Source organism: Aptenodytes patagonicus, chromosome 14 (genome assembly GCF_965638725.1).
Source record: "Aptenodytes patagonicus chromosome 14, bAptPat1.pri.cur, whole genome shotgun sequence".
In the NCBI taxonomy this organism is placed as follows: Eukaryota; Metazoa; Chordata; class Aves; order Sphenisciformes; family Spheniscidae; genus Aptenodytes; species Aptenodytes patagonicus.
In genome coordinates this window covers 16,830,831-16,858,586 of record NC_134962.1, presented here as the reverse complement: position 1 = coordinate 16,858,586, position 27,756 = coordinate 16,830,831, and the positions used below count along the sequence as shown (strand labels likewise).

Genomic DNA, 27,756 nt, shown 5'->3' with positions numbered 1-27,756 from the left:
AAGAAGGAAAGAAGGAAGGAGGGAAGGAAGGAAGGAAGGAAAACCCACTCTCTTGCCCCACCTTCGATCCCTGGCGTGTACTCTTCACCCCTTCATTTTGTTAACACCTCCTTTTCCCTCTGTCATCACAGGGACCGGCTATGAACTCGAGAGGTTAAATCAGACAACAGCTCGTAATAGCTTACTTGCGCACGTAAACAACTAGTATAATCTTTTCCTAAGCCACATATATACCTACCACTTGCTTTTTCTTACTGAAATAGTGCGATCCTGCAAAACTGCTTTTATTTAAAAAAATCTTAAAAATCACTGCCGCTAGGAAATGCTTCCAAATGCAAACAGAACAAATGCGCCCCCATTTCCCACAGCAAAACATAATACATTTCCGGGAAGGGCACAAGACAGGAGCCCCGTGATGCTGCAGCTGTTCCTCTACAGGAAATGAAGGTTCAGAGACCGATCCAGCTTCCGAGTCTCTGCTTCCAGAACAGCAGCTCTGGGCTCCCTGACCACAGCTGCTAAGGAGTAAGACAGCTCTTGGTGAAGGTCTGACAGCTCCTGGCTGGTCTTGGCGCAGCACTCAATATAGTCCTGCTTGTATTTTCGCTCCTGTGCCAGCTGCGTCTGCAGAAGGGACACCTGAAAGAGGCAAAAGGCCGAGCTCAGGCAAGCCCACGCTGTTAGGACCATCTGCGGACGTCGGGGAAGACGCACCCGCTAACTCCAGCCCTGACAAACACTTTGTCGTTGTGGAATGGGAAGTAACAGGTTCCCAGAGTCACCCTGAACCAAACTCAGATTATCAACAGTTCCGAGTTTCTTTCTGGCATACCATTCACGTGTACAACACCGAGACATTACATGTATATTAAGGAGAGAGGTTCCTACAGGGTTTAGTAACCCAACTCTTTTTCTCAAAAGAGAGATTCGGGCTACTGACACCTTAGTTCCACGTGCTTTTTCCTCAGCAGGAGGGCTACTGGTTACACAAGGTACTGAAGAACTGTTCTGTTGCGATCCAGCTTAAAAACGTGACAGCTAGCACATGAAAAGGGAGCAAACTCTCATTTTTCCTAACTTCAGAGCATTTCACAGAGGAGCAGAGCATAACCTGATGAACAAAGCCCAGGGGGGAAAATGAGCCTTACAGGACTGCTGAGGCCTTGAAACGCCTCAGATTCTATTCTTTCCTGACAACACGGAGCTCTGCCTGCTGGGCTTTTTGGTGGGAGAGACCCAGCTGCTCTCACCTCCTGTTAGGTTTGCAGTGCAGTGCAGCCACAGCAGCTCTGGCATGTTGCCCTCTGCCTGCTCTGGAGTGGAGGAGATGCACATGGAAAGTAAGACATCAAAGGGACTTCACAACAAACTCTGTGCATAGGCTGGGGACCACCACCACTGAAGAGAGGGACAGATCTGACCTTCTCTCTGAAATAATAAGGGCACCTTTGTGAAACTGGGCTTGCAAGCCTGAAAAACCCTCCCACGCTCTGGTAGGTAACCCAGAGGTATGAGTGGGAGAAGTGGCCAGCTGCTGCTACGAGCATCTCCCAGGAAGTGGGAGATCAAGTTCCAGTTCTGCTGTTTCCCAGGCCCAGAGGAGTGCCCTAACCAGCCAGGTGAGGACTATTCTTTGAGCAGAGCACCTCCGTTGAACTGCTGAACTGCTGAAGTGGGTCCACGGTGCAGGCAGACGCAACAGTCAGTCACAAGGGGAAGGGGGTTCAGTTAGTTATCTGTAGCAACAGAACTTCGGACACTGAGGCTTCCTGGTGAAAACATCCTTAAGATATACCTTGATGGCTTCAGCAGTATTCTCAGCTCACTTGCCGGAGCTAAGCATCATGTAGTCTACCGATACAAATATTATATGCATTTCGCCCTGAGCGCCTGTGAAGATTCGCCTCCTCAGGGAGACCAGGGTGTACCAGACCCATAAAAGTACACGGAAGAGACGTCTGGCGACTGCTGCTACTGCCAAGACCACTGTCAAAGGATGCAATAGGCTTCAGTAGCTGGAATGTACGTTCTTGCACTGACAAAACCCATGTCCATACAGTGCTTAGGTCTCTGACTCGGTCCGATACTGGGATCACGATTAGCACAGCATAGCAGTATGACACTAACGATTGCCTGAAGGCTATAAGCTCTGGCACTGCCTCAGATCCCCGGAGCTCTGATATGATGCAAGCTCCACTGTTAACGGAGTCAAGGGAAAATGGAAACAGTCAACAAGATGAGTAAGCTCAAGGGGAACATCCTTAGAATAGTCTCTACTTTCAGGCGAGTGCCAGTTTTCTGAATTTCCTCCAATCCTTCTCCCACTTGCCCTTTAGGCAAGTCAGAGACTAGACCTAGGTGAATGATGTTGTTTGGCCGTGGCCAAGAGGTGTGTCTAACTGGTACTACCTGGTGTAGACACTGCCTGGTGTACTCACTTCCTGACAGCCAAACAAAACTTGGGCTGTGGCATCATGCAAAGTTGTGCCCATCAGTACAGCCACAGTGGCTTTTGATGAGAGCTTTCCTACTCCTCACCTGTTTCTGTAACTCAGCTAATCGACTGCAGCGAGCGTGAGACTCCTCCTGTGAAGAAAATGCAAGGATTTCTTTTTTTTGCCTCCAGTTTGGTCAGGGCCATGGTCTATATTTGACTTCTATTAGGTCTATACTGGGGGGCTGCTGCCACTGGGATTTGCCATCGTTGCTCCGTATGGCCAGAGCCTCCTCCCACCAAGTAAGATTCTGTTCTCACCTGTCTAGAAGCAGGCATCTTGTGCTGGTCAGACTCGGAGAGAGAAAAGCCGCATGCATCTGGCAGTGACCGACCACCGTGATCTCTCTTCAGTCTCCTCCGTTCACGTTCCACCTGCACGTTGGACAGGAGAAAGGGTCACAGAAACCTGCCACCAAACAAGGAGCAAAAGGACCTCTGGACGTCATGGCAAGGAGATGTCTGCTCAGAGACCGTTAATTGCACCAGAGAACGTTGGCGGCAAAAAGCACTCGATGTAGACTATGGAAGAGAAAGCGCAAGAGGAAACAGTTCCTGACACAAGAGAGTCAAATGGGTGTGTACGGGGACGCTGGGGCAAGAAGGGTGGTTCCGGAGTGAATGTGCCTTTGTGAAGGCAGCGGGGTGCCAGAAGAGAGAGAGAATACAAAAGTGTGTGTCCACAGGGGAAAGTGGGAGAGGGAAGGAGACAAACAGAGGACCCCAAAGTGCTGCCTGTGGAAACGTGTTGTGTTCCAGAGGACCGTGAGGCTTTGCAGAGGCAATGAGAGCCTGTTTTACCTGCTCAAGAGTCCTCCTGAGCTCAGCGTTGAGTTGCTTCAGCTCCGTCTTCTCATGTTCCAGCCTTGCAACTGCTCGCTGCAGACATTCCAGCCGCTGCGACAGGAGTCTCTTCTCCGAGAGCCACGATAGCTGCTCCCCTTCTGCGATAGCCTGCTGGGTGTTCAGAGAGGAGATTACGTGAGCTGGTGCCACATAAAGGTTAGGAGGGCCAGAACCAACACGTCGGGGAGAGTGACCGGACTCAGGAATGGACAGTGCCAAGTCCCTTCTTCTCCTCCCGTGAGAGACTGGAAACATTCGTTTCCTATTCAGCCACTTCATGCTTTCACAAAGGTCTGTAGTATTTCCAGCTCCCTCTCTCTCAGCCATTTCTTGTCCGTCATGAAGACTTCCACATCGACATGTTGCTCTTAGGGAAGCTATCTAACATCTTTGGTCATCCTCTTTGACCTTCACTGTATATCCTCCTATCTGTAGTTCTACGCTCTGTCCTCGGACAACCAAACAACATGTGGGTGAAGCATGCGTTTCTGCAGTGATAAAATGCCAAGGTTTTGTTCTCTATTCCCTTTACCTGTTACATCATCATTACAGAACTGCTCTTCGAAAAAATCCCATTATCAACCAAGCCCTGTGCACTGCTCTGAACCTAGTCAAGAGCCACCTCCCCCCTCGTGGGTTTCTTGATGAGTTCATCAAGTGCTCCTTGAAGCGCTCTCTGACAGCATCTATAAATGTAGTCTTGATATCAGCACTATACCGATCTATACGGATGCAAGCGCATTACCTGATCTAATGCTGTTGCATACCTGATCTATACGGATGCAACTGCAACCTCCCATTGTTTTCATGCTCCCTGCCCTTGTCTGCTTCCCATCAACAGATCACAATACCCGTCATCATCCTGATCAGGCTGGCAGTAATATTTCTCAAGTCATGTACAACTGTATAGTGCATAAATACAGTATTTTATTAGTAGCAGTTTCTACATGCCTGTGGACTAACGTAATGCTAAAAGTATTGGCAGAGTCCCAGGCAAGTTTGCAGCACAGGCTGTTGCAGCTGTTCCACTAGCAGTACCCGAGTCAGATCACCTTGGAGAAATCCACACAACTTCGCCTTCGTGCTTTTTGGACTGCGGCACAAGTACATCCTGCATGTGCAGTGAAGCCTTTAACCTCATCAGGCAACGGTACGAATTCCATTCTTTTCAATACACCGGAAAAGCTGTACCTCAGAAATCGACGTCTCTGAAAGCATCCTCTAAGCGCCATCAGTGCAGCTGCTGTTCAGCCATCGTTACAAAATTCTACTAAGTTTAGTGCATTAGTCTGGTCAACTGTGCCCTTTCCTTTCCATGCCAAATCCTAACCGCGAGACGTTGGCTAAGCTTGCCTAGATAGGAGAGAACCAATTACCCACCCCCAACCTTTGGACTTGCTTTAATTTTAACGGCAAGCTCTGTAGCTCTTCCAGTAGTTCTGGGCTTGACAGAAAACATTCTGGCAGGTGAATGGGCTCTGGACGGAGCTAGAAAGACAGGCAAGCCTGCTGGCCGCAATCGTGGTTTCTTTGGCCAAGCAGGTCATATATGTATGGGAATATATATTCCCATATCTTTATGGAAAACGTCTTTAGAATCCTTCACAGACATTTTAGTTGACTGATGATCAGCCACAGTGCCTACCTGAAGATGAAACCGGTCCTTGTCCCTCTCTGAAACCATACTCTGCAGGATGGCTATTTCTTCCCTCGGAGTCCCATTGGCCATTTCACTCCTGGTAAGGGCAAGAGTCAGTGCTTGTGCCTTCTCTTTCCATTCGATTTCTCCGCTTTCATTCCGCTTCAAAATAGCCACCACACGCTCCAATTCTTCCCCCTTTGCTTTCCTCTCATCTTCCAGCTGCTGGGTTAGCTCCTCCTGCCTTTTCAAGAGACGGTCTCTCTCCTGGAGAACTTTCCTCTTCTCTGCTTCCTCTGCCTCCCAGTTCTGGAGTTTCTGGATTTGTTTCTTTAGGGTCTCGCCTTCATCTTCCCATCGCAAAGCTGATGTTAGTTGTTTCAGGAGTTCACTCTGCCTCCTAAGCTCCTGTTCTCTGCCTGTCAGAGTCTCCTCTAAATACCTGACTCTGCCTCTCTGGTACTTGATCTCTGCATCCTTCTTTGTCAGAGTCTGCCGAACGTGCTGGAGATCTTCCCGAAGACCTCTTATTTCCTCTTCTAACTCTTCTTGCCCACCTTGAGCCTTGGTCTCTCGTTCCCTCTCAGGCAAGGCTGCTTCCAGGAGCTTCTCTTGCTCTCTGTGGTGTCTAACCTCTTCATTCTTCTTGGTTAGCCTAAGCTGGAGATTCTGCAAGGTCTTCAGTTCTTCTTCTTGGCGCTGGAGTTTTTGCAGAAGAGTTTCATTGTCTTCATCTCTCTTCCTTACCGCTTCCTCAAGCAGATTCACTTGCTTCTGGCATGATGTTAGTGCTACTTTCATGCTTTCTTCACCAGGCTGGAACGTGTTCATTTGCTCTGTCTGCCTGAGGCACTCCAAGCGGTGGTTCTTCACTGCGTGGCTCATTTCGTCTAGATCCTGCTGTAGGCTCTTGGCCTGCTTGCCTTCTAACTCCTTCTGCTCTCGAAGGTCCTGGGCATGCTCTTGCAAAGACACCCTCTCTTGATCTCTAGCTTCTCGAGAAGGTTCAGCATATTCTAGTTTTTGCAGTATGGCTTTAGTCTGCATCGCTGCCTCCTCCTTTTGCTCTTGAAGCTTAGAGATAGCCTCCTCCAGAGCCTCTATCTTTTCTTCTCTTTCTTTCAGAGTCAGTTTTGTTGCTTGAAGATTTGTTTGCTCAGCTTCACGCTTCTCCTCCTTTTCCTTGCATGCCTCACATTGTTTTCTAAGGGATAAAATTTCTTGCTCTTGTTCCTTTAGTGCCACTTGAAGATGATGCAGAATTTCCTTCTGCTGTGCAGAGTCCTGTTCTTGGTTTTGGAAGGTCTCAATCACTTCCTTCTGAGATTCAATCATGAAATCCTTTTCTTTCAGTATTGCCTTAGCGTGTTCTAAGTCTCTCTGTAAGACATTCATCCGTTCTTCTGTTTTTTCCTCATAGTTCCGTGTTTGTTGCTTTTGGATGTCTATGAGCCTGTCCTTTTCTTTCAAGGTTTCTAAGGTCTGCTCCAGTTGGTCACGGACAGTTCTTAACTGCACTTCCATGACTTCTTCAGCTTCCTGGATTTGCTTTTGTTGTGACTCAAGCTCTTGATCTTTTTTAGATAAAGCAAGTGTCATCTTTTCTACTTTACCATGAAGCTCTTGCAGGTGCCCCTCTCGCTGATCCTTGTACTGCTGGAAGAGCCTGAACTGCTCCCTTTGAGAAGCACACTCACTCTCTCTGTCCTTAAGAACTGCCCTCAGGTGTTCAAGGCTTGCGTGCAGAGATTTCACCTGTTCTCTCTCCTTTTCCAGTTCTTGGATCTGCTGGGTCAGAGACATAAGCTCTATGTTTTTCTCCTTCAAGTTCCCTTTCATATGATCAAGATCCACGAGCAGATTTCTCACTTGTGAGGTACCGTGTTGTTCCAGAATCGTTATCTTCCCCTCCTGGAATTTGATCTCCTGGTCCCTCTCCTCCAGCGCCTTGCTCATCTTGCTGACAGCAGTCCTCTGCATTTCTCGCTGCTTCTCCAGCTCCCGTATCTGTTCTCGCTGGGATCTGATCTCCCGGTCTCTCTCTTCCAGGTCTTTGTTCATTTTGCTTACAGCAATCCTTTGTTTTTCTTGCTGCTTCTCCAGCTCCTGTATCTGTTCTTGCTGGGATCCTGTCTTCTGTTCTTTCTCTGTTATGTCCTTAATAACCTGATCGAGAGTAGTTTTATGCATTTCTTTCTGCTTTTCCAGCATTCTCATCTGTTCCTGGTATAACTTCATTTCTCCCTCCCTCTCTGACAGGATGGCAGTCATACGAGTGAGATTCTCCTGCAAAGCTTTTACCTCTGCTGCCTCTTTCTGTAGCGTCTGGATTTTCTCCCACTGCGTTTCCACTTCCTCATTTTTAATTTTTAAGATAGACAGTGTAGTTTGGAGTTCTTGTTCAAGGCAGTGATTCATATCTGTTGCTGTATTTGCTCGGGTCTCGGAGGCTGTGACTGATTCCTGAAGGAGTCTTCTCTCCCATACCAGTTTTTCTTTAAGTGCTTGCAGTCTGTCCCGGTCATGCTGCAGAACAGGGAGGAAGAGGTTCAATAATTCCATCTATATATGTTTGGTTGTCATACTAGATTGGAACTCCTGCTCCAGTGGCAGTCAAGGGCTGAAGTTGGAGCTTTTAGTAGAAAATTCGAGCTCTCCAGTTGGTTTCCCTGTTCGATGTAAATTTTCTACTGTCACTCAAAAAAGATTTGAGAACTGTACTGTATCTATCAAACTCTGTCCATAACTGATTTTTGGAGTCATTGTAAATGGAGGAGTGGGAAAATACCGACCATGTAGGAACAGCTGCACTGGCTCAACTGTCTAGGCTAGTCTCCCGTATGTAACGGTGCCTGTAAGTGCACACCCAGGGAAGAAAGCCTAAGAGTCGGGTGGACTTACGTGATACCTCCCCTCCCCAACCCCAGCACTGTTCCAGCTTGTGAGAACTTTCTCAGTCTCCTCCTGACCCCATATAGACCTGCTGTATTTACAACACCCTTCGTCAAGGAGTTCAACAGGTCTGCTCTGCTGTAAATATACCACCTCCTGTCATTTGCTTGCAGCGTGGCTCTCACTACCTTCATCAGATGGCTCTCGTTCATCTCTTGGACAAGAGAGTGAACGACCGCTGCCCCCTCTCTCCCTGCCTCTCAGGATGTTGTAGACCTTTCCTGCGCCACTCTTTAGGCTGCGTCTTTCCCAGCTTACTCAGCCGGTCCCATCTTCCCTTTTGCCCTTCGCTGAACCTCTGCTGGCTCTAGGGTGTTCTTTTGGGGAGGAGCTGCCAGAACTGCAGCCAGGATTTCCAGTCCAGACTAAGCATGATTTAGGCAGTGGCACGATGATGTTCTCTCTATTAGGAAGGGAAGAGAGAACAACCCCAACATGTGATTTCCCTTTTTTTTCTTTGAGAACAACCCCAACGTTTCATTTACTTCCCCCCCTGGACCTCTACTGCGTAGAATTTTCGTGGTGCCATCCTCTAGAAGGCCACTGTCCCCCTCTCGAAGGAGTAATGGTCAGGTCACAGTCTGTCATTCCGTGTTTCAAATCGGGACTAGTTTTCCCCTTGCAGACATACATATTTAGCTGGATCAGCACTTTTGTTTCTCAAATGTCTCATTTTTCCCCCCGCTGTCTGCTCTCAGACGGGCAATGTTGAACAGCTTTCTATTATTAGCAAACTTTGTCTTCTCACCCCTTTTTCCAGATCCAGGTGTTTAGAAATTTTGGACACAAATAATTGCCCAAACCATGCAATGTAAATAGAGACAAGTTTGAAAATTACTTTGACTAAAGCTTCAAGGGCAGAAACCTTCAGAATTGAGGAAAATAAGCACCCTGATTCGTAACTGAGTCGTATATGACTACGGCATCTTTTCCTACTTATTCAGGAGAATGCAATTGGAAAAGTTAAACCACAAAAAAAAGTTGCTCCTTAGAATGACTAACAGAAGGCCAAAAAATATGTAAGAAATGGCCCTTCACAGCATCTGCCAGCCTCACCAGGACATCCTTTCTTTGCTTCTCGGTGCTCTCGAGTTTCCTTTCCAAAGACGCCACCTCTTGATGTAGAGTCATAGCCTCCTCCTTTAGAGACCCTTCGGAGGCTGCTAGCTGAGACGTCAACTCTTCCACCTCAAGTAAAACATAACAAAGCAGTCAAAGACTACAGCTTGTCGCCGTCAGCCATATCATATACTGTGAGGAAAGGGAAAGGACAACTTTAAATTTCACCCTATCGTGAGAGTACCAGATTCACAATGGATACAGCCAGCTTGTTTAACAATCTAAGTGCGTCACCATGTTCATCTGAAAAACCACCTTAAAAAACAAGGCTAGCAGTAACAGGCCAGCAGAAATCCACTCTGATGATTGCTGGCAAACAGGCAAAAGGAGCAGCCCATCTGGCCAGGGCAGCAGCTGAGATTCAGCTGACCAGTAAGCCTCCTTCAGACCAGCTGAGCTGGAGACCACAGTATGATGGCAGTCAGAGGGACTACCCCATCAGCCTGCTCTGCAATGGAAAGGCAAGAAGGGGAGAGACCACCTGTTTGATGACCAGAGTATCTACTGCTGTCTCAGTCACCTGTTTTTGCAGAGCATCCCTCTGCTGAAGAAGAACATTCTTTTCCTCTTTGATGGTTTTGATTTCTTCCTTGTGCCTCTTCTCCACTGCCTTGATCTTACTCCGAGTTTGCTGCAGCTCTGCTTGCAGCTCTTCTGTGATGTTCTGTAAACACAAATGGAGAGCAAGTTACTGGGACCTGCCATCGGGTTCAGCTTTTTCCTCTTTCTGTCTCAAAATCACATTCATTCAGCCACTTCTTTCTGCTTTTCTACCCAGCTCTGGTTCCACTGTAACCCACCCTTCCTGTTGCTGATCTCTGGAGCTTACCAGGCTCTGTGCTTTCAGTGCCTGCAGTAGTCCTTGCCTCCTCAGTCCCAGGACTTAGGTTTTATTTCCTTGTTACTGCCCTCACTCTGTTACCTGGCCCTCAGCCTCTCTCTCAGCTTACGTCCAATTGCCAACTGCCTGTTCTTTCAACCTACCCTACTAGTCAACGACTTACCTGCCCATTCTCTTGCTGCTTTTTCAGGTCCTGCCTGAGCTGCTCTAGCTGCTGGCAGGCTTCTGTTAGCTCTCCCTGCGTTTGGAGTAGCGTCTCTAATAAAGCATTCTTCTCACGCTCCTTTTCTAGCAGGACCTGCACAGAAACAAAGAGAAGACGGGTTTAAACTTCCCATACAAAATTTGTGTGGCAAGACTCAAAGACCCATGGGCTCACACGGTCTCAAAGCACTGTGCTGCTGGTCTCCTAGGTCATTATCTGCCCACTTGGAGACGCAGCTTCCTAAGTGAGATTGGCAGTATAAACATGGTCCATCCACAGTCCATCTGCGACTGAATCTCCAACAAACTCTTAGTCATCTAACAGGAGAATGTGTGGCAGTTCTCAAGTGTCTCGCCTTGCTGGTGAGGGTATCCCTCGTCTTGCGCTGTGTCCTGTTTGTCTTTCAGTAGCGACTTCTGCACCTACTTAGCGGTAGAGAAAACACAAGGCTGCCAGAGGGCTGAAGCTAGCAGCTCTTTCAGAAAACTCATGTACTCTGAGTGAGGTTTGGTGAAAATTACTTTGGTTTTAAGGTATTCAGTAGACTTTACCAAAGAAGTACTGACAGTACAGGGACACACTGTCATCTCTGAGCGCCGCCCTGTCATTTCAATACCTGTAGACACAGCTGGGGGTACTGCTGTCCCTAGGCAGCCTCCATAAAGAGGACTTTGGGTAGGACACAAGGAGGACTCTCAGCGTATCGCAGGGTTGCTCTGGCACAGGAGACCTGGGCACAAAATAGCTTACCAGCAAGTGACTTAAAACACAGCCCGGAAGACACCTCTGTTTTACTGCCCAGAAATATTTCAGAGGAGTCTTTAAAAAGATTTTTCTTTTGTCAACAATCCTGCTGCGCCCCTCCCCGTCCTCCCCAAACAAAAAGCCCATCCTCATGGGGATTCAGTCCTACAAACTCAGTTTGGTCTTTAATGGAGTTAAGGCTATAAACACGTATCAGTAAACGTCAAAAGAAGACCGTTAAGAGAACAGTGAAGATACTCTGAGGTAACTCTTAGAAAAACCAGAATACAATAGCAGCACAAAAATCTAAAATGAAAGGTGACATTTCTGCCTGGCTTCCTATGAGAGGTCTCATTCCTAGTCCCAAAGGTAGCCCTGCACGCCTTTCACCTCACCAAATTCAATGTAGAAAACATGTAGGGCATGCTCCACACAGCCCGATATCCAGTCATCTCCCACAGCTCTAGCTTTGCAAAGAACCACACAAATTCTCCTTTCACAGCCTTTACCTCTTGCTTGGCGTTTTGGACTCTGGTTCGTTCCTCTTCTTGTTGAGCGTGCACGGTAGCAACTTTCTGCTTCATATCAAACAGCTTCTTCTCGTGCTCCCTTCCTGTCTCTGCCTTCTCCTTTTCCCATTGCTCCAGCATCTCCTGCAGCTCTGAATGGTGCCCTTCCCGCTCGCTTGCCTGATGAGTGGAGGAAAAGACTTCAAGATGAAGTCCCAGCCAAGCTCCTCAAAAAAATGTGAAGCTTCATCCCTCCCCCACAACCCCCGACCTGAACAGTGCACAGTGGCGGCTTTGTGCCCTCCATATATCGTGTCCTGTCAAGGAACTTAAAAGGAGGGTCAGCAGGTGGAAGAGAAGGAGATGTTACCTTCCCCTCTCTGATGGCTGCCTGTTTCCTAGGGCCTCTCTCCTCAGGATTTCTATCTATTCTCAGAGTCTCTATTTTCAAAGCTCACCTCCCTTTTCATCAGTGAAAAGGTGCAGATGGACTGCAGGGTGAGGAAGAGCCATTGGCTCTGCTGCCTGGCCTACCAACGTGTGGCCTATGACAGAGGATTGCTGCCATTTCACACGCTCGGGCTAGTCGTCTTCTAAAGTCAGCCCACAAAGCTTGCTTGAAGAATTCAGAAGCATATTGTTTCCTACCAGGTCTTGCAGGAGCTTGTTTATTTCCACTTCATGATCAGTTTCGCAAAGTTTGAGGGTACTGTTATACTGCTGTTCTGTCCGCAAGAGCTGTTGCGCCATGTTTTCCCGTTCCTGCTTCACGAGAGATCTCTCTGCTTCCAGCTCACATTGAAGGCACTTCACTTCCCCTGCAAACACGACAAATGGCAAGATTCAGAGTCTACACAAACAATGGTTCTGACTTTACTGACCTTAAGCCGTTTGAATTTCAGTGCAGGAGGGATCTGCCTCCATCTCCTTCACTCCTCAGAAGCACTGCGGACAGAGAGCTATTTTTTATACCACCTTCCCTAGGTAGGGGGATCACCAGAAACAAAGCGCAGGAGGCTCTCACCTTGTATCACCTCCTTGGCCTGCGTGACTGTGTGAAGTTGGATTTCAAGCTGACTCCTGGCGATCTCCAGCTGCGATAAGTGCTGCTGAGCCTCAAACAGGCTGGATTCCAGGGTCTCCTTCACTGACCTGCAAGTTGTGAATACGGAGGGAAATGAGTTTCTTGCTCCTGACGCCCACAGGGAGTTATTCCAGTAAGAAGTCGTTCAAGATCCCTACACCTGAGTACGGAAAATGGGTTGCACGGAAACTTGTATACAGAAAACATATTTCTACCGTTTAAAATAGCAATGCGGGCCCCTCCGAGGGAATGTCCAGGCTTTCTTCATGACCTAGCATAACACAGAAAGCCCAGCCGAATTTGATCTCAACAGCCAAATCTTAAATTGCTGTGACACGCAGGTAGCTGTGCCCACAAAGTCTGTGCCAGCAAGCAAAAGCCCAGCCTCTGCTCACAGCCCTTATCTCCTCAGCCCTTCCAAGTTGCTCTGCAGGGGGACAGAACAAGAGTATTTCCCCGGCTGACTCGTGACTTTTTAGTGCTGTTCATACTGTAGGTATAGGTAGGTAATTTTCCAGACTCCCTATATTTAAAAGGGACTCCAGAAATACATCAGATGAGAGGGTAAAGTCTCATGCTTGTAGCAGCATTTGGAAGAAATCAGAACGAGATTTTATCTGAACAGGAACTATATGAAGGGAGAGACAGGTATCCTTTAGTTTAAACTGCTGGAAGTTCAAGAGAAACACTTGCTCCCTTTGTTTAAGCGTTGCTAACTAAGTAAGCAGTAGCCCAAATGACTTGTCGCTCTTTAAAAGGGAAGTTGTAGTACTGCAGATGCAAATTGTTACATCCATAGACTTCAACCAACTGGTGCGTATGACACACAGGATTCTGGAACCAGGAGCTGCAGTTACCTCCCTGACCTAACACAGCGTCCTGTGTGCCACGTTCCTACAATACACAGCGCTGCCTCCCGAGTACAGGCATGCGACCAGGATAACATCCTTCAAGGTAAAGGGGCACCTGAGTGGTACAACAATAAAACCCACAACAGAAGGATTTCCCTGCTTTGATGGACAATGGAGGCTCTATCTGCAAGAAGGAGAACAAGCACTATTTCTGATTACGCCCATCTCTGGCAGTCCAAGGTAAATGTGCCCCGTTTTAAGGACAAATAGAAGTCAGTCTCTAAAACAGAACAGAAAAGGTAGAGTCCAAAACCGTGACAACAAAAGGCTCTTGAGAACAACATCTGGCAAGAATAGTTGCTGATTTTTTCGTTATCTATTGCCAAAGGTTCTTCATAACTAGTTTATCTCTTTCTAACAAAATAATTGATCCCTCTTTTTTCTAAAAAAAAAAGGAACTGAACATCTAATCACTTAATAACAGCCCAGTAATTGACCAAACATAATTCAGCTGGATCAAATAAGAGAAGCTGGAGCTCAGAAGAAGCAGCAGCTCTCAGGAAACACACTGAGTCAAAATGGTGTTTATCAGCCTCGCTAACAACATACTCTGGAGCGGTAAAGTGTAAAAGTCAAGAAGCATGCCAAACAATCTGTGAAACATCATTTGTACAGCTCTGCAAGTTCAGGAGTCTTCTAAAAAACACCTAAGAGGAGGACAAACGTCTCGATGCTTTTTTTCTTCTTTTTGGAAAAGCAGAACTTGTCACATTTGGTCTTAGAAACCTGATACAGCAGAAGCAGAGAATCTTGTTCCTTCCCTGTATAACTTCGCCATGGCATCTGCCTCTAAACGACACGTGGTGAGGAGTACAGGACCCAGACATCAGTGATGGGCAAGAATCCCCGAAGACTGTCGAGAATTCACAAGAGGTTTCCCTGCTGCTGGTGTAACCAACTCGAGGTCCTGCACCACACTTAACAAGAGTTAGCTTAGAAACAGAAGGCCCTCGAGATTTTCAGCGTGAGCCTCGAGCTTCACCCTAAATGGCAGTGTCCTCCTCACAACGTCCGTATGTAATAGCCTTGAATTCTGACGATCCCATGTCAAACTACTTGACAAGGAAAGATCTATGTTCAAATGCAGAACAAGAAACCAAAACCAGGGAGAAACTTCAGGTTTCAGGAAACATCTGCATGGTTTAACGATTACTCAATTCAGAGCCAAGTTGGCTGGCTTTGGACTTCACACAGGAATGTGCAACGGGGCATAAACATGAGCGCAAGGCTCAGGAGAGCTTTGCTAGCTTTACCTGTCAGAAAAATAACATTCAAATCAAGGTATACTTTTTTTTTTCCCCCTCGAGATTCTTCCATTTTCTGTCCATGGAAGGTGAAAACATCTGAAAAGCACACAGGATGCAATAAATCCTCATGCAACGATTACCACCTTTATAACTACAGACATTGAATAAGGTCCTGCCTAGGGTGTCCTCCCTGCCTTTACCTGGCCTCTGCCAGCTGCTCTGAAAGGCCTCGTCTGTCCTGCTCCATGGCTGCCAGTCGCACCTCTAGGGCAGCCTTCTCACGCACCAGCAATTCCTTCTCTTTGGACACCTTGGCCAGTGCATGCCCTTGGCGAGAGGACTCCTGGCGCAACTGCTCCAGACCACTGCTAGCCGACTCTTGCTGGCGGTAAACCTGAAAGCGGGACAAAATACAGTTAGAGGCCTTTCTCTGGAGTTCTCTGCAGAGCCAGCCAGTGCCACTTCTGAATCAGCTCGAGGAGAAAGAGCTCCTGTACTGTGGGCTGAAAGCTTAAGAGCACCTGCTGTATACCGCACTAATACCCTGGGCTGCCAAAAGGCACTGGCACTGTTAACTTGACAGTGATGAGTAAGGCCATACTGGGTTGCCTGGGACCAGACAGCTCCTTCACGACAAACGTACATACCCCGGACTACGTGTTTTCATGCAAAAATACTGCCTTTTCCAGAACTCCAGAACCTTGCAAACTAAAACTCTATTAGAATCTATTCCAGTGCTGGAAATTTTCAGGAAAGGCTGAGCAAAAGCAACTTTGCTCGCTGAAGAAAGTGAAAACACACATGGTTTCTCCTTCTAGAAAAAAAAAGATCAAAGTGTCACCTACTGCAGCGTGTAAAGCAGTTGGATGCAATGAGGTGACGCTTGGCAGGGAAACAGCCCTTGCGGTCAGCAGTGTCATTTAGTGATTTATGAAAGTCTGGCTGACGTGGCCAGAGAGATGGTAGACTCTGTTTGTACAGTAGTTCATGTCAACAATACTGTTTACTTGTCTTACACAAAGAAGGTGTCTAATATACCTTGCTGGTATTCAAGCTTGAAGATTAACCATGATTTTTTAGCTCCTTTCTTCAGTATAACACCTCTGCTGTGCATTTGCCAAACATACCACGTACTCCAAAACTAAGACTATCTAACAGAGAACAGACCATCAGAAACAAACAATTCTCTCAAAGTTATCCCATAATACCCAAGATTGTACATTATGAAACTGACATTTAAATGATGACAAACTCCCTAGTCTCCTACAGTGACATGATCCTCCCCAGCTCTTTTGCCAGGGTACCGAAATCAGTTAGTCCAGCGTGAAGAGTCTTGCGCGATCACCTATTTCTCATCTTCTTCCTCAAAGCCTAAAGAGGCTCTAACAATTCATAGAATCATAGAATCGTCTAGGTTGGAAAAGACCTTTAAGATCATCGAGTCCAACCGTAAACCTAACACTGCCAAGTCCACCACTAAACCATGTCCCTAAGCGCCACATCTACATGTCTTTTAAATACCTCCAGGGATGGGGACTCAACCACTTCCCTGGGCAGCCTGTTCCAATGCTTGATAAGCCTTTCGGTGAAGAAATATTTCCGAATATCCAGTCTAAACCTCCCCTGGCGCAACTTGAGGCCATTGCCTCTCGTCCTATCGCTTGTTACTTGGGAAAAGGGACCGACCCCCACCTCGCTACAACCTCCTTTCAGGTAGTTGTAGAGAGCGATAAGGTCTCCCCTGAGCCTCCTTTTCTCCAGGCTAAACAACCCCAGTGCCCTCAGCCGCTCCTCAGAAGACTTGTGCTCTAGACCCTTCACCAGCTTCGTTGCCCTTCTCTGGACACGCTCCAGACCTCAATGTCTTTCTTGCAGTGAGGGACCCAAAACTGAACACAGTATTCGAGGTGCGGCCTCACCAGCGCCCCGCGTACACGGGGACGATCACTTCCCTAGTCCTGCTGGCCACGCTATTTCTGATCCAAGCCAGGATGCCATTGGCCTTCTTGGCCACCTGGGCACACTACCGGCTCATAGTCAGCCGGCTGTTGACCAACACCCCCAGGTCTTTTCCCCCAGGCAGCTTTCCAGCCACAAAGTTGCATGTATGTCTTAAAATACAATTTCAACAATTTCAAGATGTCATTCCCATTCTTAGCAATACAAGACAGCAGACACTGACTTGCAGCTTTGTCCCGCTCTCTAGGCTCAAACAAATGGGAGTTTTGAAAGTTGCAGACTTCACAACAAAAAGCATAAATAGAAACATGCAGCCCTGTTCTTGCCTCAGAAAAAGGATTCAGAGCTACACAGTTTGTTTCTTTTGCCACATGTGAGAGCAGTAGCCCCGCTCAGATTCACGGGCAACACAATCATCTCTCTGCAGCTTATCAAAAGCCAAAAAAGAGACCAACACAGACAGGTGGATCAAAAGAATCTGTAGAAGCAGAGGACAGCTCGGAGAATTGCAGAACAGCTCTGAAGGCCATCAACACGTTTCCAAAAAGAAGCAAACAAAGCCTTCTGACCTCCAGCACTACCAAGCGTCTCCTTGACAAAAACACTGCAGAATCCAACAGATAACAGCTTCACTGAGCCAAGCAGCCAAATGCCCACCCAGAAGCACCACGGTTTTGGTCTCACCTGACTGAGTTTCTCTTGGGTTTCTTCCTTCTCCTCTGCCAGTACCGTCAGCTGTACCCGCAGCCCCTCCTGTTGCTCCTCTGCTTTCTTCAGCAGCTGCTCCAGGTGGGCTTTCTCGGCACAGAGCTCTTCATTTGTTCTTCTACACAAGTTCAGCTTCTCCTGGTCAGAGATCTTTGCTCTCTCCATCCCGTCCACTTTTCCTGACAGAACTTCATTCTCTTGCTCCAGCTACAATCACAGAGGCACAGAGGAAATAAAATACAGTAAGAGTTACTATGAAGAAGGTTTGGCTTGGACAGGAAAAAGACCAACATTTCCATACTCAGTCAGTCATACTGTCGGAAGGCAAGAAGCCTGAGCAGAAGCAGCAGCTGGAGACGAACACCTGGCAAGATCTTTGGCAACTCTGCTCACCTGCAGCACAAGTTCGTTCAGTTGCGCTTTATCCAGTGCAAGAGCTTCATTGATACCGCTCGTGTTCGCTGTTGCAACACGTAGTTCAGCTATTTCAGCACTCAGCTTATTCTGAGCCCCTGTCAACTCTGCTACCGACCGCTCTGCCTGGAGAGACAAAAGAACAGCATGACAACAAAAGCAGGAAAACCCCTGACTTCAAGCAGCAACTCCACATCCCCTGTGTGTCTCTGACATACTCCCAGTTCCGCGCTCCCAGTAAGCACGTGGGGACTAACTACCCCAAAGAGCCTGTGTGGTCTGATCACCATTTTCCAAGAAGGAGGACAACATTTTCCCTGTCTTCTACTGCCAGAAACAGCATCTGTGGTGGTCCTGCTATCACAACTCCCTCTCCCACAGGTGCTACCTAGGAATAAGGTGACCACACCTTCTCCAGTGCCATGGCAAGCTCATGTTTCTCTTGCTTCAGCAGATCCCTCTGAAGGTGCGATTCCTCCAGTGTCTCTCTCGCGGCTACCAACTCACTCTGTAATAGTGAATGTTTTCCTTCAAGTGCAGCCAAGTCCTTCAGTCTATGAGAAGGGGAAAGACAAACAAGCTTTTAATGTAAAAACATTCTCATTTCCAAAACCAAGAGCACATACTATGTCCCAGATATGACAGTTAGAATGATTTCCAACAGCTTTCTATTTACACCTAAAGAATGCTGCAATTTCCTGACTAGAGCTGCATCACTCTCTGTCATTGATGCAGGTGAAACATTCGTCATTGAGAAAGTGAAACAAGCTTCCAGAAATCACAGAACGTTTCCAAAAAGTTCAGGTACTCTCAACTGAACGGCTTCCTGCCTGATGGTTCTCTCTCTCCTTTTTGGTACATCGGATACAAGACTTTCCAAAGTTGTTCTTTGGGTAAGAGAGACTTTTTAAGTCCAGATTAATATTCCCACAATTGCTCTTGCCTTCAGCAGCGAAACAATGACAGAGCCTGCAATCTACTGGGGGAGGAGATGTGCGTGAATTTCCAATGCAATAACCATAGGATCACAGGATGATTCAGGCTGGCAGGGACCCCAGGACGCCTCTAGCCCAGTCTTCAGCTCAAAGCAGCTGGGGTCGGCTGTGGGATCAGTCCAGGTTGCTCAAGGCTCTATCCAGTTGGGTCTTCCAAATTTCCAGGGATGGAATCTGCACAACCTCTCTGAGCAACCTGTTCTGCTGCATGATTGCCTTCATGGTTCAATTTTTTGTTCTCCTGAAATCCAGTCCAAACCTCTCTTGTTTCCGCTTATGCCTGTCATCAACTACTCTGGTCGGGTTTGGAATGCTTTTTTTAAAGGGTCATAAAGAAAGTACAAGGAGGCAGCTATGCTGTAGGTCAGTAGGTAGCCAGACCTGCCCACGTGCTCCCTTCACCTTTCTATGCTACAAATGATGAGCATGCAGAATTCATTCTTTTACAGTGGGCCTCCTAAAGTCCAGCAACGCCCACCCCTGCCCAGAGAAAGCTTTAACGCTCACAGGAGCTCCTGGTCACGACGCGCTCTCTCCATCGTCCGTTGCTGCTCCACCTTCTCCCCCTGCGCCGAATCTTCCTTCAGCTGCAGTTCAGTGTTACTTTGACGCAGACGCGAGGCTTCTTGCTCCGTTACTTCAAGCTGGTGCTGTAGCTCTTCCCTGGTTTTCTCGAGGTTTGCACAGTCACTGCAGAGACAAGGCTCAGTTAGAAGAATGAAGAGGCCTGAAGAGTCACGGGCCCCATTTTCGTCATTCCAGGATGGAGTTGTGGGGAGCACGGTAAAGAAGAACTTGCTCTTCCCCTCACAAGGCAACTGAAGAGGGAAAGAGAAAGGAAAGCAGGCTTTTGCCTTCGTTCAGTGAGAAGCGGCGGCTAGGAAAGAACGGAATTCACAGATGCAGCATGTTGAGAGGGAGGCGTCCTGTATTCCAACACCGCTCTGTATCGCCAAGACAGCCTTAGGATTCACAACAGAGCATGAAAAGCAGCGACAGGAGGATGCTAAAGTGCCCAACAGAGGCATACACGTGGTAGGGCAGGCGAGTTCTTTGCCCATAACGCCGCTGAACTCCCAGAACTGGAAGCAGATTGCCTCTAGAACGCAGGAGAAGGAGGAAACACTCACCTTCTGAGTGCTTCTACCAGAGAGTGGAGGTGCTGCCGGTGGCTGCTGGACGTCTTGCATTCCTCCTCCAGTTGCTCAAGCCTTTGCTGCAGCTTCCTGCACTGCTCTTCCTGCTGCCTGTGCTGGTGCTGCAGGAAATTGATAGAGTCCTGCCTGGCCGAAAGCTCTTCTTTTAGGGCCTGCAAGGAATGGGCAGGGAAAGAGCACAAACAAGCAATAAGAAGCAGGGAAGATGGCTCCAGGTAGCTGGGAGAAGAAGCAAGCAGAGAGACAGCTCACCTGAAGGCAAAAGCTGTGATGAGGGGGTGGGGATCAAGGAGAGAAAAGCACTAGGACACAGAGCTGGTGAGACTGGCAAGGCAATACGGTACCAAGAGTGGGAAGGCTAGAAAGAAACTGGCTAAGGAAACGGAAAGGTTTCAAGCTAAGTGAGGCATTAGCAGCTGAGCCTGTGGCCAGTGGTGAAGACAAGCAGAAATTCTCACCTGCCTTGCTCCTCGCCTCCTTGCCAGTGCTTCCTGAACCAATACAAAGGCATGCTCTGCATCAACGGAGCTCAGACAAGGGAGGACGTTGCTGGACTCTGCATGCTGGGAACTGTCAGTGCAGATAATGCTGACCGTGCTGTCACTGTCATCTAACACCACCTGAAAGCCCACATCAAGCTGTTACTCTTGGTTTTCTTTATCTATTTCTCCTTTTCCCCCCACTTCACCCTAGAGTCGTTAAAAACTCAATTCTCTCATTTCTTCAGTCAACAAAGAAGTTTTGTCCCCGTGGCCACAAGTACTCCAGGGGTTTCTGAATACAGCTACTATAAACACGAAGAAACAAGTGTGAAGTGGCTGGAGGCTGCCTGAACGCTCAGTTTCTTGAAGCTCTCAGGAATGATTTTGGTCTCCGTCAGCTTCTTAGAGCCACATACACAAGCACCAGATCAACACGGGAAACAGCAATGAAAGGAAACAGTAACGCTGCCCAGGGAAGAAGGAAGCTGATGACTACTGGAAAACAGCAGTGAAAAAGCTAATGTTTATAATTACTCTGAGCAGTAGCACAAGAGGATAAAAATGACTAACTAAGGGGAAAGAACTGACTTTGTGAGAGGCTGCGTAAAAGATCTGACGACTAAGCCCCCCTCCACAGAGCGAAGTTTAGGACTAAGTTAAAGCTACCCCTAAACACTTAGACCAGTTGCGATTCTGGGGTCAGTGAATGTAGAGTGAAGGAGCAGAGCTGGCAAGTGCATCGATTGAGTCAGTGACCTTTTATAAAAATCTGAAGAACAACAGCGTCATTGCTCAAGGAGGGTGCGGGAAGCCTCCAAGCAACACTGGAATACAAATGTCACGTAGCCAACTCAGAAAGCACAGTCCAAGAGAGACCTTAGCGGGACGCCGAAGGCAAAGGCACTGAAAGTTCTAGCGACTCAGCTGAAGTGTCACAGGACAGCCAACTCGGAAGTTATAACAGGTTTTATGTCAGAAAAGTGGTATAAAAATTAGACAGCCAGTAGCAGTTAACATAGACAGTAATCAACATCTCTATCTGTTCCCTGGGTTAGTCTGTTGCCTTCCTCAAGTACTTTTAAGTCAAATTTACAGGGATGTGGTCCCAACTCTGTACTCACCTCAGTTATATCTTTTATCAGCTTCTGGAGGGAAAGATTCTCTTCTTTGGCTCTCGTAGTCAATGCAGCTTCATATTCTTTCTCTAACCAACTTGCTTCCTGAGAACAGAATAAGGAAAGGGTGGGCAGGGAAGAGCTGCTCCCCTCTGTAGCATTCCCATCCTCAGTAGCATTGTCACGCCGATAAGCCTCAGCCCTGGTGATTCCAGTGTATTCCTTCCCATATCTATTCAATTTCTTCTTTGCTAAAACTAAGAAGAGAAAGACCAACAGCTAGTTTTTATAGGCTGCTATGAAGCCGTCCATTCCAAGGAACCTTGATCCCGAGAGACTTAAAGTCACAGGCAGAATTGGTTGCATTGGTGCAACCCCCCTGAGGAAGACATCTGAATTGTCTGCAGCTCCCCTGCCACTGCCTGCACCTGGACTGACTCCACGTGTGCCAAACACACAAGGAATATTTTGGCAGTGCGCCCGATGTTCCCATACAGCTAGCATCTTTACCGCTCCTTCTCTTGAGCAAGCCACACCTCTTTGTGCTAAGGCTGGAGAGCAAACACTGGGCTATCTCCCAGGTAAAGGTAAAACATACTAGAATCTCGACAGTGTCGTTAAGCGTTTTCACGGTCTTCTCCTTCTCCTCGTTCTGCTTCTGAGACTGTACAAGCAAGGCCGAGAGCTCCATCACCCTGAGAAGAGAAGGTCCACGTGCCATTCCAAAAGCATTGCACACCATCACCTGTTAAAGAGCTACACAGCTCCCAGAAGCATAGCAGAGAAAGTTCAACCCAGAAAATACAGCAAAGGCAGCGTTCATCTCTACAGGTTAAAAAGCCTGATGCTGCAAAATGGCACTTCTTGCCCCAAAGGCCTTCCGCACTCAGTCTTGCAAGGAGGACTTGTCAGTACAGAGGTGCTACATTGCTTGTGATGGCCCTGGGCAAATTCCTCCCAACTCCCTTTAGCACAGTTCTGGATAGCAAAAGGGCTGTACAAGAGACAGAGCTCCCTTTATACTGGTCTTAACTTCTCACCGAGAACCAGTTAACAGCAAAAACATTGTAATATGCAATCTCTTTTCCAGTCTTGTCTTACTCAGTCAGTCAGACGGTTTTTTCTACCCTTTCTGTTGAAGGCAGTGGTTTGACTGGGGACAGAAACAGGGCTGTGCAGAATGGGTGTGCTTTAAATGTGAACACAGCCCATCTAAGAATCCAGGAAGCAGCCACAAAAGACGTTGTTGGTAACAGCAAAGTTTAAAACACCTTTACCTGTCCTGAAGCTCCTTCTTCTCCAGGTCCCCCCTGACTTGTAAGCACATCACTTCCTGAGTCTTCTGGCTTATTTCCTGTTCCGCTTGCTGCTGTGCCTGATCCTTCAGGACAGGTCTGCCCAGAGCGATGGACTCCCAGAGGTGTATGCCAGAGTTTAGACGGGAGCAGTTTACAAGTATAGCTCCAGAAAGCCTCATTTGCTCTGCCTTCAGCTCTGACAAATCTCTGAAGAAGAATAAAGAGAGAGCTAATCTTCACACCACCATCTTTATCAGCTGACTCACTTCTGAAGCACGTAATTGCGCAACAGTAAAAGCTGGCAGGAAAGATGACATCTTCGTCATTCATCTGACACTTTGGGATCAGGACTCATCTTGACAGTTGAGCAATGAGTCTACTGGGTAGCTGAGGAATGAGCCTGTTTTCTCCTCAGAGATAAGATGACATGTATGGCACAGCCAGAAGGCTTCAAGGTCCTCTAATTACTCTTACTAATTGTTGCTCCTGCTCTCTCTTATCAACATACTCTAATTATCATTAACAGATGTAAGGAATTTTACCAAGGTCCCCGGCTTTTACACCTAAGGGATCAGCCCTAAGCGACCCATTATTATCAGCACTTGCACTGCTAAGAGGCTCGTGACAATAGCTACATAATAAACGTTTCAGGAAGGTGGTGTAAGAATAAGCCTAGAATGTTGTAACAAAACCCACAAACAATACAAGAATTAAATAGTAGGTCAGGCACACTCTCACATTAAGGAAAGCTTATAATCAAATAAGGTAAACGGCTGACAGTAACCCAGAGTTTGAAATTGCAAGCTGACACCAGAAGAAGGTACTATTAAGGCTACACTATTTTTGCTTGTGTAGAAGGCAACTGTGAGAAAGGAACCTCAGAGAGCCCGAGAACAAGAAAACAATCACAAAAAGAGGTATCAAACGAAGCAAAATAAATTGGATAAACGCAGTAACAGGGTGGAGGAGCTATTCTTTCTCTCAACGATGCTGGTACAGGAATAAGCGGATACAAACTGACCAGAATAAATGTAAGCTGGAAATGAGAAGAAAAATAATAGATCTATTCAGGAGTGATCTTCCCATCAGGAGCAGTGGGAAAAGAAACTCCGTGAGACTTAAGGCAGATTTCAGTCATTCTTTTAAATGGACTGCTCTACACGCTGCACGCATAGCTTTGGTGAGTCGCTTCCAATGTCTCCATATATGCCCGTGTCTGTGTCAATACGCCCAAACATCACCATAGTCAAGTTCATCTGTTTAGGGCCCCTGCATTGATTATAGCCCAAGCCCCACAGTTTTATCTGAAAACCAGCATCAAACAAAATGATTCTGAAAATAGCCTAAAGCATGCTTAACGGCATTGCTTCAGACTGTCAAAGGAGAAATCATACCGTTAGCCGCAACTAACGTAACATCGAGGCTCAAAAAGCGGGTGTGAAGGGAAGCTACACTTTTGTCTGCAAGACATCTAGCCTTAACTTCTACTCACCGGTCAGTGGCAGTCTTCATTCCCAGGAAATGATGGCGGAAGGTTACCACCTGACGCCACAGGCTGAGTAGACGGTTATGTTCACCCCTCAAGCAGTTGTCATAAAGCTAAACATGCAAAGACAGAAAGAAATGCCAACTGAGCCTTCACTGTCACTGTACAAGTCTTTCAGATAGGAGAGAGTACAACCACCGTCACCAGGTCTCCTTTAATAACTATTGCAACAGGGGCATCAAGGGCTGAAGAGGCACCACAGAAGCATCCTCAGTAGACCTGCCACCTGACTTCGAAGAAGGGAACATCCACGCTTCTCCTGCAGGAGTGGATATCAGCAGAGCAAACTGATCATGATTCATCACCTCGCCTTGCAGAGGTGTCTAACAGTCTTGGTGGAGGAAGACAAAAACAAGCCCCTCCAAGACCAGTGTCAGATTTGCTTACAGCAGGCCGCTGGTAAGGGAGGCCTGTCTTGTTCTTCGGTTGGCTACTCTGAATCCGAAAACACACAGACCTCTCCGGTCTCCACTGCTCTAGACGGAGATTTAAGAACTATTAAAAAGATGAGCGGTCCTGTGTGACTGCCCTGCAGTGCCCAGCAACAGCAAGCGTTTGCCTTTAAGACCGAGCAGTATGGTCACAGCAGGTGGGCATCTTCCATCACCACAATTTGCTGACACTCCTCCATCTCACACCCCTGCCTTCTGCCCGTCAACACCAATACATCCTCAACAGAGCCACAACTTCACACAGCAAGTTCTCTGTGCCAGAAATAAAATGCATTCTCACTCCACCCTGGCAGCACATCTGACGTTCCTGTAGCCTATCCCTACCTCACGTTCGTTGCGCCATTCACTCTCCTTCAATTCCAGCTCCTGACGGGCCCTCATCCAGTCCGCCGTCAGCTTTCCAACATCTTCTTTAAGAGCTGAATTAACCTCATTCGCTCTATCGAGGTGCTCCCGCAGGAGAGCGTTCACTTCTGCCAGATTCTCACACCTTGGAAAGGGAGAAACAGCAATCAGGTCACTGAACAACTGCTATCCACAAGCAGCATCCCCGTGATTTTCCAGCTCCCTCAACACTGACTTTGTTGTCAAACTGAGAGGCAGTAGAAGTGCTTTCTAGGATTAACTAAGATCTCTCTGTCATGGCAAACTCATTTGCTTCTCTTTGCTTTAAGCCTTCAACTTCCATCTACAATTTTGGTTTCCCCTTCCTCGTCAACGCTGATGATGCCCACAGTGAACGTCTTGCCTCCCCTTCCTGCTGCTGATCTCCGGATGCGTCACCTTTCTCTAGCATTGTCCTGAGTCGCTCACCTACTGAGCCACGGAATAATTTAGGCTGGAAAGGGACCGTTGGAGGTCACCCGGAATAACCCCCCGCTCAAAACAGAGCCATTCAGCACACAACACTATTACTGCACCACAGAAAACAGATTGTGGACCTCTCTCCTTTCAAAGCAGCTTGGCCAGCCGCTTCCCTCGGGGAGGCTAGGTAGCACTGACAGGTTCTCCCTCACTTCCATGAGCATCCAGGATACCAAGTACGAGGGAACGCTTCTTCCGGGTACCTTTGCTGCTCCTCTTCCACCTGAAGCAGTGCTTTCTCCAGGCTGTGGTCTTCTGTGGCTTCCCACCTGCCTGGAAGGGATCCCTTAAGAAGAAAGGAAATGTTTAGTCAAATTCTTGTGTTCCCTTCACTACTGTTAGCATCCATCGCTTTCCCCTCCATTTGTTGGGTATCTCAGGAGCTCGTGGCTTCTTCCAGGCACAACAGTGTCGTGACTAGGGAGAGGAAGGGAGGGGAAGGGTGTTACTCAATGTGAGCAGCTCTCCTCAGTCTCCCACTGTTGCACTCTCACACCTAGGTATCCTAGGCTCATGACCGCAAGCGCTCACTTCGACTTGGAGCCTGGGAATGCTCTCCTGCCCTTCGTTTCCTAGGTCTACTTTAGCCGCGAAGCAGAAAGAAAAGCACAGAGCCAGCTCTGTATGTTGAACGCCAGCATTCTTGCCTTCCAAAATGCTACGTTTCAACCGATTCTTTTTCGGAGACAGCCATATAATGTAACAGGCAGTACAGCCCTCTCCTGAGACCTAGGACAAAATGTTACTCCAGCAATAAAGCACTCTTTCACAAAACTGAAATCCTTCTTGATAGCGTTGTCTGGACTGGCATTTCTGGGACTCCTGGCTGCTCTAAGAATGGCAACCGGACAAAACACGGACGGGCAAACTTACAGCGCTTCTTTAAAGGTGGTATGTAGGACTGAGTATAGGACTGTGAGCTGAAAGGTTGTTGGTTATTGTATTTGCTTTGTGATTATATATATGTGTCTTTGCAGTGTCGTACCACCTTTCCCATAAAGATATATGCTACCCTCAGGTAGCAAAATCTTGTCTTCCTCTGTCATTGCTTTGGGGAGCTTTTCTTTGTCTGCGTTAACGAATGCTACATACACTGTCTTTAGGTAGCAACCCGCACACACTCACCCCTCCTGCTTCCACTTGCTGCTCCAACTCTCGACACCAAGTCCGGTACTGCAGCACCTAGATGGACAGACAGAATGAAGAGGAGCCAATGCAGCTTGTAAGAGACTCGGCTCCTCCTGCATTAGCTTTTCTCTAAGTCTTTACAGCCCAAGCACAGTACATTTCACAGTGCTGCTGATACAGTCCACAAGAAGTCCTTACGGTATAGGGAAGCTTCACTTTCCCTAGTATTAAAGAAAGTGAGACAGGGTTTCTTTCACACATAGTACTATCTGCTCATCCTAAGACAGCGATGGCAAGCAGAATGATGAGACAGACTTAGCCAGCCATGCCCGGCCTATGGCCACCACGTACCCCAAATGAGTATTTCCAACGGGCTAAAAGCCCAGTGGGTCCCTGCAGCTAGAGAAATGACTTTTCAAAATCGCTTTTCAATATCGAGCAGGTGAAGTTAGTTCTGACCACAGTCCTGCTCAGCCACTGCTCAGAGCTGCCTGCCTCTGCCCGGGGCCGCCCAAAACCACCCCCGCCGGCTCGAGCCCTACCTCTGGGACAGCCCCCTGCTAACGGGGCCAAACAAAGGCGTTTGCAAGCCAGGCATCTTTACCCAAGTGCGAAAAAGACCCAACCAGAGGCTCGGGGGGGTGACAGCGGCAGGGCGAGGCGCCCAGCACGCCGGGCCGGGCCGGGCCGGGCCGGGCCGGGCGGAGCCGGGCGGCCCCCGGCGCCTCCCCCGAGCTCCGGGCTCGGCGCCGTCCCGCCCGCAGCAGCTCCGGGGAGGGCCCCGTTGGGGCCGCGCGTTCGCCCCCCGAGATCTCCGCCGCCGAGTCCCCTCTCCGCGCGGCGCGGGCGGCCCGGCCCCGCCACCGCGGCCCGGCCCCGGGCAGCTCCCCCCGGGCAGGCGCCCCCGCTCCTCACCTTCGCCTGCAGCTTCCGCACCAGCACCGCTTGGCGGTGCTGCGCCTCCTGCGAGCTCTGCAGCCGGCGCCGCAGGGAGGCCTGGCTCCGCGCCGCCATGCCCCCGCTCTCCAGCCGGGCCCGCCGCCCGCG

General features: G+C 48.2%; 1 protein-coding gene across 5 annotated transcripts; it reads right to left on the bottom strand.

Moving 5' to 3' along the window:
* Positions 1-260: 260 nt before the first annotated feature.
* On the bottom strand, positions 261-27,756 carry LOC143167045 (centrosome-associated protein CEP250-like). 5 transcript variants are annotated; one of them, XM_076352054.1, is made up of 25 exons: positions 27,625-27,756; positions 26,707-26,763; positions 25,785-25,867; positions 25,042-25,207; positions 24,212-24,318; positions 22,699-22,926; positions 22,020-22,116; positions 21,428-21,526; positions 20,283-20,444; positions 19,798-19,976; positions 19,175-19,357; positions 18,082-18,226; positions 17,652-17,798; positions 17,235-17,465; positions 14,792-14,985; positions 12,374-12,501; positions 11,998-12,167; positions 11,350-11,529; positions 10,055-10,189; positions 9,571-9,714; positions 8,988-9,119; positions 4,986-7,505; positions 3,296-3,451; positions 2,756-2,869; positions 261-639 (listed from the first exon to the last, which is right to left on the bottom strand). In XM_076352054.1, exons 1-25 carry the CDS (start codon positions 27,721-27,723, stop codon positions 433-435), a joined length of 6,063 nt encoding a protein of 2,020 aa, XP_076208169.1. In that variant the 5' UTR covers positions 27,724-27,756; the 3' UTR covers positions 261-432. The 5 variants fall into 5 exon arrangements, with proteins under 5 accessions (XP_076208169.1, XP_076208170.1, XP_076208173.1 ...); XM_076352055.1 differs by having other exon boundaries at positions 3,296-3,448; XM_076352058.1 differs by lacking the exon at positions 4,986-7,505.

What these genes read in the sequence shown, in the direction of transcription:
- LOC143167045 (XM_076352054.1), bottom strand. Translation starts at nt 27,723, where the DNA reads ATGGCGGCGCGGAGCCAGGCCTCCCTGCGGCGCCGGCTGCAGAGCTCG. An exon ending in CTGGTAGAAGCACTCAGAAG is followed by an intron (nt 19,358 to 19,797) that starts GTGAGTGTTTCC and finishes TTGTCTCTGCAG; the next exon opens with TGACTGTGCAAACCTCGAGA. An exon ending in AGCAGCAAGAGAATGGGCAG is followed by an intron (nt 9,715 to 10,054) that starts GTAAGTCGTTGA and finishes TTGTGTTTACAG; the next exon opens with AACATCACAGAAGAGCTGCA.